Source organism: Grampus griseus, assembly GCF_964374135.1.
Source record: "Grampus griseus genome assembly, chromosome: 5".
In the NCBI taxonomy this organism is placed as follows: Eukaryota; Metazoa; Chordata; class Mammalia; order Artiodactyla; family Delphinidae; genus Grampus; species Grampus griseus.
In genome coordinates, this window is record NC_138998.1 from 85,235,061 (window position 1) to 85,247,100 (window position 12,040).

Here is a 12,040-nt window from a genome sequence, read left to right on the forward strand (position 1 = left end):
TGGAAGAGTTCTATGCTACCTGAGAGAATTCCATACTCTTCTTAATCGGAATCTAGTTACTTATTCCACTGACTTCCTGGCTTACCATTGTTGAATTTAAATAATTTCTTTGGGTTGAGTTACAAGGTTGTTCTCATAAACTTTGGCCATCTTGTCGTTACTTTTGGAATTTTATTTTTCTCCTCAATTTGCATCTTAAAAAAAAATTTTTTAAATAAAGTATCTTTCTCTTGGCAACATTTTTGTCTGAGTTTTCAAAGCAAGACTTTTATATATTTTTTACTTTATTCTCAAAAATAAAATCTGCCCAGGCCAATGTCTGGAGTACATGAATACATTCACATTGTTTTGAGCTTTTTAGGGTCCACTGACTTCTCTTATGTTCCTTGTCTGTTATTTATTCCTAATTACTCACATTTTGTTATAGCCCCATTTTCTAAAATGGAATAGTTATACAACAGTGTCAGTTAGGGTTTGTCTTTGTCTTTGTTTTTGACTAAAAAGCCACCACCAAAACATAGTGGCTTAAAACTACAATTATATATATATATATATATATTTTTAAACATCTTTATTGGAGTATAATTGCTTTACAATGGTGTGTTAGTTTCTGCTTTATAACAAAGTGAATCAGTTATACATATACATATGTTCCCATATCTCTTCCCTCTTGCGTCTCCTTCCCTCCCACTCTCCCTGATGGCATAGGCTGGGCTCCACTGATTGTGGCTAGGCTTACTAATGAATCTCCAGTCAGCTGGAGGGTCATTTGGGGACTAAGTGATCTAGGATGGCCTCAACTAGGAAGATTCACCTTTCTTCCATGTATTTCTCACATTCCTCCAGAAGGGTAGCCAGGGAATGCTGCCATGGTGGTGGCAGGGATCCAAGAGAGAGGAAGCAGAAATCTTCCTCAAGCCTCTGCTTTCATCAAGTCTCATTAAAAAATAATATTTTTTTTAAATTTAAAAATCAGAACTCTTTGGTGAGAGAAACTGCAACTTCTTACAGCAGAGGGCCTGGATGAAGGGAGAGGTGAAGAATTGGACCATCAAGGCAATTGAACTTCCACAGGAACAGACTGCCTTGGCTTTTCTTCTCTTCCAACAACATACTTACTGTATTAGATTGTGATCACAACTATAGAGTGGTTGGTTCACAGGGAGGGCTTTTACCATTTCCTTAATAATATTTCCTTTCTATGGACATTTTGAAAACCATTAAAGGTGCTCAAAGTTATAGTTTTCCCCTACAGGCACATTGAATAGCAAAGAAAAATGATAATTGATGGATATCTAAACTTAGAATATCATCATAAATAGAGGAGGATGAGGATGGAAGTAGATTATATCAGGGTGCTCTCCATTAATGGAGCTTGATTTCTAAAACCATCGAAAGTGATGTATGAGAAAGTCAGACAATGTCTAATTATAGTGTGATTATCAGGACAATTGCCTTAATACTTTGATTGGGTACCGTGGTATAAAGCCTTAGTTTATAAATATACTTTATTCCTCCACCATCAGCTTTTCTTGTCTTAAATGCATGATGTATGTATTTATATAAGCCAAGTCTCAGAATTAAAAGTAATAAATTTTATGTTTTCACCTGTGCTTTGAAACAAGGAATGAGAGCTGTAGTTGATTATCTTACTTACATAAACTATAATCAACCACAATTAATTTGGTAACTAATCACGGTGATCTAGACTTAACTTGTAGTTGATACATAATGAAACTTCCTTGAAGGGAGTTTACAAACATGACTAAAGTATACTTAAGTATGTAGGAAAAGTATGTGATATAAATACATAGCTGAATATCCTTCTAATTGTTGATAAAATTTTATTCTTCAACATTGATGAAGTTTTTCCCGCCTTAAAAAAATATTTTTCCTTCTGCAGGTCTTTCTAGAGGCCTCGTCAATTTAATTAATGGAGAAAGTCTGATGACCTCTATAGTGTCTTTAATAGTGTTTACTAGTATTATGGATATTAACTTTGGCTTGCAAAAAAAAGTAAACTATTCCTTAGGTAAGGACTTATTTTTTTCTTAATTTCTTAAAATTAGAATCCTGTATTTTCTGAAAGTTTACATGGATTTTGTAACACCTTACCATAAGTTATGCTTATACAAACATAATTGTATTAGTATAATGATTTACTCTTTACAAAGCACTACCACACATCCCTTATTTAATATCTGTTGTAGTTTTGTTGTGAGGCTGAGTTGGGACTTTTCACGAGGATGCATATAGAAGCAACATTCCACAGGCCTAGGCTGAATCAGAATGCTTGATAACAAGAATGAGGGATGTTGTTTTTTATGCGTTGAAGATGAACTCAAAAGATAAGCCAAGTAGTGCATCCACCAGTGGCGAGAGGAGGTGGCTTCCCTTCCCTTCGCCCTGGGACTATCTCCCTGCAGGCAATACAGAAAGCTGTCAGCTCAGGGAGGAAATGTGAGTTATACAGCCATCTACAAGGCCTGAGCGCAGTGCTTGTAAGCAAAGAGACTGTAATATGCCTGGAAGCTCATTTACCACATTCAGATAGCCCTGAACAATAAGTATTTTATTTCCTTTATCATATGTGTATGTGTGCATTTGTGTGTATGAAATAAATGATATATGCACACTATAATGAGTGATTATAAAGTATTCATAAAGTATACAGATGAGTAATTATCACTCAGGACCAGAAATACAGTTACCAGCACTCCCATGAGCATCTTATATGTCCCTTCCCCATGCTTTCAGTGGTGCTCAGAGTGTAGTCTCAATAAAATTAGAAATTAAAAAGGAGAAGTTACAATCAACACCACAGAAATACAAAGGACCATAGGAGACTACTATAGGCAACTATATGCCACTAAAATGGACCCCTAGAAGAAATGGACAATTTTTTAGAAAGGTACAATCTCCCAAGACCAAACCAGGAAGAAATAGAAAATATGAACAGACTAATTACAAGCACTGAAATTGAATCTGTGATTTCAAAAACTCCCAACAAACAAAGGACCAGGACCAGATGGCTTCACAGGGGAATTCTACCAAACATTTAGAGAAGAATTAATACCTATTCTTCTGAAACTATTCCAAAAAATTGCAGAGGAAAGAACACTTCCAAACTCATTCTATGAGGTCACCATCACTCTCATACCAAAACCAGACAAAGATACAAAAAAAAAGAAAGAAAATTACAGGCCAATATCACTCAATATCACTGATGAACATAGATGCAAAAATCCTCCACAAAACACTAGCAATCCAAATCCAGCAATACATTAAAAGGATCATACCCCATGATCAAGTGGGATCTATTCCAGGGTTGCAAGGATTTTTCAGTATCTGCAAACCAATCCATGTGATACACCACATTAACAAATTGAAGAATAAAATCCATATGATCATCTCAATAGATGTAGAAAAAGCTTTTGATAAAATTCAACATCCATTTATGATAAAATCTTTCCAGAAAGTGAGTGTAGAGGGAACCTACCTCAATATAATAAAGGCCATATATGACAAACACACAGCTAACATCACATTCAATAGTGAAAAACTGAAAGCATTTCCTCTGTGATCAGGAACAAGACAAGGATGTCTGCTCTCCCCATTTTTATTCATCATGGTTTTGGAAGCCCTAGCCACAGAAATCAGAGGACAAAAAAAAAAAAAGAATTAAAAGGGATCCAAATTGGAAAAGAAGAAGTAAAACTGTCACTGTTCACAGATGACATGATACTATACACAGAAAATCCTAAAGACACTACCATAAAACTACTAGAGCTCATCAATGAATTTGGTAAAGTTGCAGGATACAAAGCTAATACACAGAAATCTGTTGAATTTCTATACACTAACAATGAAAGATCAAAAAGGGAAATTAAGGAAACAATCCCATTTACCACCACATCAAAAAAGATAAAATACCTAGGAATAAACCTACCTAAGGTGACAAAAGACCTGTGCTCTGAAAACTGTAAGATGCTGATGAAAGAAATCAAAGATGACACAAACAGATGGAAAGATATACATGTTCTTGGATTGGAAGAATAAATATTGTCAAAATGACTATACTACCAAAAGGCAATCTACGGAGTCAAGGCAATTCCTATCAAATTACCAATAGCATTTTTCACAGAACTAGAACAAAAAATTTTTTAATTTGTATGGAAACACAAAAGACTCAAAAGCAAACTTGAGAAAGAAAAACAGAGCTGGAGGAATCAGGCTCCCTGACCTCAGACTATACTACAAAGCTACAGTAATCAAAATGGTACAGTACTGGTATATACCATACTGTTTTGATTACTGACTATTCTTTTCCAAAAAGAATCACCCCTGTCATGTCTTCCTCTAGGGAGCTGGTTCAAGTGGTGGACAATTAATTACCCTACTTGTGCATAAGAAGCACTTGCTTTCAACATTGTTCTGTATCCAATTATTTTACCCAGGCCATGGCAGCTTGGAACATCAACTGGAACCCCAGTTTAGCACAGGAAGGTACATTCTCTTTAAATTCTTCATATATGCCATCTGTGGTGTATAAGAAAACCAAACCAACTACCTACATACAACCTTTTCCAAAATCCAGAATACAAAACGAGGTGACACCATACAGCACTTAGAGAGTTTTTACCATAAAACTTGCTGCAGATAAGGGCTTCCTGAAGATGAATAAGGTGAACAAAAAAGAAATGTTTATATTCAGAAGCATCTTAAAAACTCAAGAGCCACCCTTGGGGGAAACTGAAAAATGTAAAATGTAGTCATACATGCTGGTCAGAAGGATCCAAGCCCAGCCCCTATACCTGATCTAGTATTCTACCAGGTCCCATTTAAGACAGTAAATACTAATCACAGAATTTCAGGGAACTTTATCAGAGGCAACATCTACAATCTAATCAAAAGAACTTTCTTGATATTCACTGAGAAGCAAAAAAAAAAAAAAAAAAAAGAAAAGTAAAAAGAAAAGTACTGATTTAGAAGTTAATTCATTCATTAATCCAACAGTTACTTGTTGATATGTACTATGTGATAGCTCCTATTCTAGGCCCTGGTGATTCAGCCATGAACATAATAGTCCTTGCTTTTGTGGAGCTTGCCTCAAAATTTTGACTATAATCAATGGAATAGAATTTTTTTTTGATTAGATTTCAGAGGAGTACAAACTTTTAAGTAATCACTGTTAAAATGATAATAGTAACAACATTTTATTACAAATGTCTGCTGTAGAAAGAAGAGAAAAGTGAACTTATTTTCTTCGACATCAGGACTTTCTCTGAATTTTTAATAGGAGAATTTCCCCTAAGAAAGGTTCTTGATAAGTTTTACTGGTATTTCATTTATATCAGTTAACACAGCTGTGAAACAGTAATTTTCATAGTAATCATTATTTTACAACATGTAATTATTTAAACAGTAGTGCTCTATCTTTGAAGTGAACACATATTTCATAATAGGGAAAACCAAGAAGTTACTGCACTCAGAGGTTCTTACCTTTTCCTATTTGTATATTAGAAGTTTAAGAACATTATAAGAAATAATGGATTTGCTTTGAGGCTTTTCCTAACCTAATAAATCCATTCAGCATATAGTACTCATTAAGAGCTATTTTTCTTTCTTAAAGGGGCAAGCAACTTTTAAACTGGGTCTTTTAACTCCAGTTCCCTGCATTTTTCTGAAACCAGAGTTGGCCTCCAGCCTATGTTTCATTTACAGGAGGTGCTGGATTCCCAAAATTATCATCATGGTCAACTCCATACCTAGAATGGATGTGACTTAGAGGGTCATTCATGAAATTCTCCTCCCAAGTTCACACTATCCCTACGGATGTTAAATCTTTCTGCTTGGCATATCTAGAAACCGTGGCTCCCTTTCAGCCATAGGAATGAGACTAGGTAGAGAAGGAATCTAAATAGCCTCAGTACTCTTAACAGTGCCCTCTCCACCAGTGGACATGATTGAGGATTCATAAATGGATTCTTTCTCTTTCATTTTACTATCTAAGAGCATAGTTCTAGGATTTACTTCCCCAAATTTAGCCTTGTTTTTCGATGTGGTTGCTGTTGCTGTTTTCTGTTGGCCATTCTTTGTTTCGATTTTGTTCTTGCTCTTCACATATTCTGTTGAAGTTGACCCTTCAGGCTTTCCTGACCCCAAGACCCACTCTCATCTGTAATTCAAACTTTGCTCCTCTGTTCCTCACCCTGTAAAGGTGGGAAGGACTTCCTCACCCACTGAAAATGCCTGATTCCGGCAATCAAGGCTATCAAGGGCTTAGGTCTCCTGTTTTCCAGGGGAGGGCATCATAACGACTGTAGAAAGCAATTTGGCAAGATATAATAATATCGATAAAGGATCAACTATCCTTTAGTGTAGTAATTCCACTTCTGGGGACTAAGGAAGTAATCAGAGAATTACAAAATAATTATGTACAGAAATACACACTGCAACATTGCTTATCAGGGAAAAAACTGGAAACAATGAAATGCCCAACAATAAGGAACCAATTGGATCGGTTTGGCAGGCCAAGACAATACAGGAAATTCACTCAGCTGGGACTCAGAGGCATTCCTTGTTTTGTATTTCTTTGTGTGTATTATGTTAGACCTGGAAAATAAGTTCCATGGGTTTAGAGACTTTCTACTTCTTGTTCATTACTGTTTTTCCAAAATGTATTACAATTTTGGCACTGAATAAATATATATTCCCTAATGGGGACTGAAAAAAGCTCTTAAACTAAACTGATCAAATTTTACAAATTTGTGTCTGACTTTTAACATTTGAAAAGAAACTCTTTCAATTTAGGAATAAGAAAATACCCTACATCTACCCCAAAAACTATGAGCTATTTTTAAAGAGAATGACAAAAAGAAAAGTTGACCCAGATTATCACTTAAAATTAAGAGCAAGTAAGTTCTATTAATTATTTCCTGTTTACTCCCCTTTCTTACAGCTCATAGCATCATGGATAAAATTTGGTCATATTGTATAGAAAGTCTCTTGTTTGGAATTCTAACTTCAAAACTGGTACAATTGTGGTTGTCTACTGTTTTTGGAGATGATGTGAATCATATAAGTCTCAACCTTTCAATTCTATACCTCATCTTTTATATTTGTAAGTAAGAGGGATATGCCTAAAATTAAATGATGTAGAAAAATTGAAAATAAAGATATGGGAAATATTTAGGCCAAAAAAGAACATTCAACTGATCTAGAAGGAATATTTTTGAAAACAATGTATCAAAGGAGATTAAAAATATTAATATGTATACAATGGAAAACAATGTGCCAAGATATATAAAGACAATTATAAATGACAAGAGAAATTTGACAAAATCATTACAATGAGATACTTTAACATGCCTTTCCTAGATAATTTCATAACCAAGTGGACAAAAAAATGACTATGGCTATAAAAAGATTTAAATAAAAACTCAAATGCTTGGCTCACAAGATATATAAAGAGTTTTATCTTCCAAAACAGAATACTTATCCTTTACATAGACATATAGACATTAACAGAAATAAACTAGACTAGAAGAACATTACAATAAAATTTCAAACATTGCTCAACCACAATGCAATTAAATGTTAACTTCAAAAGGAGGATCTTTAAAAATAAACATTCTAACTGCCTGAAATTTAAAAAAACTTTTCTTGGTAACTCTTCAATCAAAAAGGAAATAAAAATAGAAGTTACAGATCAAGGAAGGCTAAACATTAGAAACTCTATCAACATTACTAATCCATTTACCACAACTCCCTTCTCAAAGAAGTATGGCAGGCAATGATAATTAGCCATATCACTGTTCCCTGACAGAGCCTCAGAATCACTTTCAACCCAGCCCTTTAGACAGCTCCACAAATGATTTGGAGTTGGCATGTGTGATAATACTTACTTCCCAAATTACACTATGTCTTTCCATTACACTTAGGAATAAGAGTGTTGCCTAGCCTCATATCCGTGATTAAACACAGATGTAGAGAATGGACTTGAGGACGTGGGGAAGGGGAAGGGGAAGCTGGGACAAAGTGAGAGAGTGCACGGACTTATATATACTACCAAATGTAAAATAGATAGCTAGTGGGAAGCAGCTGCATAGCACAGGGAGATAAGCTGGGTGCTTTGTGACCACCTAGAGGGGTGTGATAGGGAGGGTGGGAGGGGGAGACACAAGAGGGAGGAGATATGGGGATATAAGTATACGTGTAGCTGATTCACTTTGTTATAAAGCAGAAACTAACACAGCATTGTAAAGCAATTATACTCCAATAAAGAGGTTAAAAAAAAAAAGTTCTGGAAGCTCTAGCTAATATAATAAGAAAAAAAGAAAGACGTTTATACATTTTAAAGGAGAAAATGGTTACATTAGTCACAGCATTTTAGATTATATAGAAACACCCAAGAGAATTAATTAATAAACTAAGACAAAACATTTTAGATTATATAGAAACACCCAAGAGAATTAATTAATAAACTAAGAAAACAAGGTTCTTTAATAGTTTGATATAAGGCAAATATACAAAAATTAATAAATCAAATAGCATTCTTATAAAGCAGCAGTAACTAGTTATAAAATATAATGAAAATTGATTCTCTTTACATTAGCAAAAAGTTATAAAATATCAAGGAATAAACTTAACAAGAAGTTTGGACTTAAACAGAAAGCTACACATTTTATACTTCTGAGAAATATAAAATTTAAATAGACACAAAGAAAAGCTTCTTTTTAGAAATGCTAGAGTAACAGGATTCACTACTTTCATGTCTGAGGAAGGAAAGGCAGAACATAGGGATGTGAGGTTTCCTAACTAATCTGGATTTAAACCAATTATAATCTAGTGAGGTTGCACAATCGTTAATGAATTAATTGACAGTGAGAGAATAATGAGTCAGTACAAGTACATTCGTTACATACTACTTTAATGGTGTATTCCTAATGCTACAAAATTTATATTCCAGCAAACATAATTTCCTCTAACATCATTAAGTAAGCATAGCCTCAAGATTAAGAGTTACACTCAAGGAAATAATTTTATCTATTTTAATTTTAAAAATTGAATTATCATTGATTTACAATATTATATTAGTTTCAGGTGTACAACATAGTGATTCAGTATTTTTATAGATTATACTCCATTCTAAGTTATTACAAAATAATGGCTATATTTCCTTGCACTGTACAGTAGATCCTTGTTGTGTATTTATTTTATACATGATAATTTGTATCTCATAATCCCCTACCCTATCTCCAAGAAAATTATTTTAAATTTTTAGAGTCAAGATGTCTCAATAAACATTTTAGCAAAAAAAAAAATCCTAGGACAGAATTTCATGAAAACAGATAATGAGTAAATATAAATCTAATGTAAAATAACTTTTACCCTGACCTAGCTTATTGTTTATATTAATGTCTTCAAGGTAGTCATCATAAATATTTTCCAAATTTTACCATTACTTAAGTTATAAAGAGTAGTCCAGGATTTGATCTCAAAGCACATGCATCCACAGTTTCCTCTTCCTTCACGATTCAAAACTGACTAAGTAAATTGTTCGTTTCTGGCTTAGGTATCATTCCTAGCCAGAACTAAAATAAAGACTATAAAACTTGTAATTTTCCATCTCTAGAAAGGAAGACTCAATAGTGTGATAATGTTGTACATTTCATCAAATTAAGATTATCACAATCTGAATCAAATAATGATAGAATTTTGGAGGGAGGTGAAATTTTACAGAATAATTTTAAAAATTCATCTGGAAACAAACTGTGAGACTATGCATGACAACTTTTTTAAAGTGAAGAATTTTACAATTAGGTAAGTATTAAACATTTAAAAAGCCTATAGTAATTAAAATACAACTGCTATTAACAGGGAAATACAAAGTAAACCAAAGAAACAGAAGGGGCACAAAACAGATCCATGTATGACAATTTGATAAACATGGCAATAATGGTCAAAGTGGCATATCCATAATATTCTTCAATATTAAAACAAAAATTTTAATTTGTACTTGTTAACTAGAACAATGTCTAGTTCAGAGGAAAAAAAATTAAGAGAAAAAAATAAGCCCATTACAGAACTGTATTGCTGTATAATCCCTCTGTAGTTTTTCTTAATGTGTGACTGTATATATGTATGTTAGAAGCAAGCCTCTGTGAGTGTTCACAGGGTACTCCACTCCTCTCTAAGATCTTAATCCAATTATCTTAAGCTTCCAATTCTATAGTCTATGAAAACCCAAAGATATCTCCTCATAATTTCTGAAAATTTCTGGAGTTTTCTTCCTCATAATCTCTGCTGCCTCCTCATAAATATATAGCAATTTCTTCTTCTTAGTAAACTCTAGTGAAGATGGAGACAAGGGGAGCTCACAAGGAAAATTACGTTGTGTAGTTCACAACTCTATGAGATCTAACAGCTACCCATATCTCTTCACTTTTCCATGTTTCCCGCTTAATTTTTACCACTTGTCTCCAGTATAGAAATTCAGCAAGCAGCCTTTAATGCTTGGAGTTGCCTTCTGGGTGTCTCATTCTGTACTTTCAAGTAGCTTATCTTATGATTTTTTTCTAGGCAAATATAGTCCTCTCTTCAATAGAAATTTCAATCAAAATGTTCTTTACTATGCGGCTGCTTCCCACTAGCTATCTACCTTACATTTGGTAGCGTATATATGTCCATGCTTTATGACTGCCTGGAGGGGTGGAATGGGGAGGGTGGGAGGGAGGGGGACGCAAGAGGGAAGAGATATGGGAACATATGTATATGTATAACTGATTCACTTTGTTATGGGGCAGAAACTAACACACCACTGTAAAGCAATTATACTCCAATAAAGATGTAAAAAAAAAAAAAGAGGAAACAAACAAACAAACAAAATTGTTCTTTAAAACTATACCTGAAGTCCTGGCAGTGGAATTATGGGTATTCCCTTTTTCTAAAAAATATAATCTCTATACTGTATCATATTATTTGAATTTTTCACAGTGATAATATATCACTTTTATAAGCTACTTTCAAAATTATTTTTCCCTCTAGCTCATGAAAGCTATGAGAATGTTTAAGAATATTCCACAGTTTTGTACACTTTTCAGTCCCTGACAGTAAATTCACCAAACCAAAATTAAACTGGGGGAGTAGATCCATATTAGGTTTCTATTGGCTCCACTCCCTTAGTCTTGTCACAAGATCAAACCATTTCTATCTCCTACTGTCTTCTAAGAAAAAGTATGTGAAGTGAGCTAGTCCATAGAGAGCTCATCAGCTCACTTCTATTTAATTCATCCAGAGCCCCTCTGAAAAAATTAGACCTGTGAAGGGTGCTCTAGCCTCACTAGGGCACATGAAGAGATTTGTGAACTCCACATTGTTGCCAATTATCAGAAGCCAAAGCAGTGCAAGGATGTTCATTACAGACTTTTCTGCACAGTTGGGTATGAATCTAAGGAGGAAGAAGGACAATGGGTGGTGATAATAATTTGTGATATTATCCAGTTGAAACCAAGGGGGATAGCCTCTCTATATGAAGTCACTGCTATCAGATATCTGATGTTTTCATCTCTGGCAAAATTTGTGCCACTGTTGATGTAAAATTAATATTTTATATTTGTTTCTTTAAAAACATAGGTAAGCTAGTTGGAATGTCTGGAATATTTACCATCATCGTTATGGGACTTTTTTTAAATTCTACAAGTTTTAAACCAGGAGTTGAAGCACTTCTTCTTGAGTGAGTGGCTAGCATATTTTCACTTTGTTTCGTACATTAGAAGTTATAATATTGTAATAGTAACTACATCTATGTCTACATGGTCAAAATAAGACACTGACTTGAAAACTAGCTAACTAAAAACCCGTTCTAAAAACTCTGTTGCCTATGTCCTCTAAACCTCCATCTTTAAGCAAAATTTGTAACCTCACTTTGAGTTCATGTTGACTCTATTTCACCTTAAGTCTGACCATATTACTCAGTAATGTTCAGTCTAATCCCCTAGACAGGGGCTAGGATTAAGGTAAGGCAACTGAGGCCTTC

The 12,040-nt window shown here is 34.2% G+C and overlaps 1 protein-coding gene across 1 annotated transcript in view; it reads left to right on the forward strand.

The window, feature by feature from the left end:
• Positions 1 to 12,040, forward strand: part of SLC9C1 (solute carrier family 9 member C1) — a gene marked incomplete at its 3' end in the record, with an annotated part of 93,443 nt that overhangs the window by 14,859 nt on the left and 66,544 nt on the right. Inside the window, exons 5-7 of the mRNA XM_082655321.1 lie at positions 1,904 to 2,032; positions 6,962 to 7,123; positions 11,638 to 11,737. Coding sequence (XP_082511447.1) covers positions 1,904 to 2,032; positions 6,962 to 7,123; positions 11,638 to 11,737 — 391 coding nt within the window. The remainder of the gene's footprint in view (positions 1 to 1,903; positions 2,033 to 6,961; positions 7,124 to 11,637; positions 11,738 to 12,040) is intronic.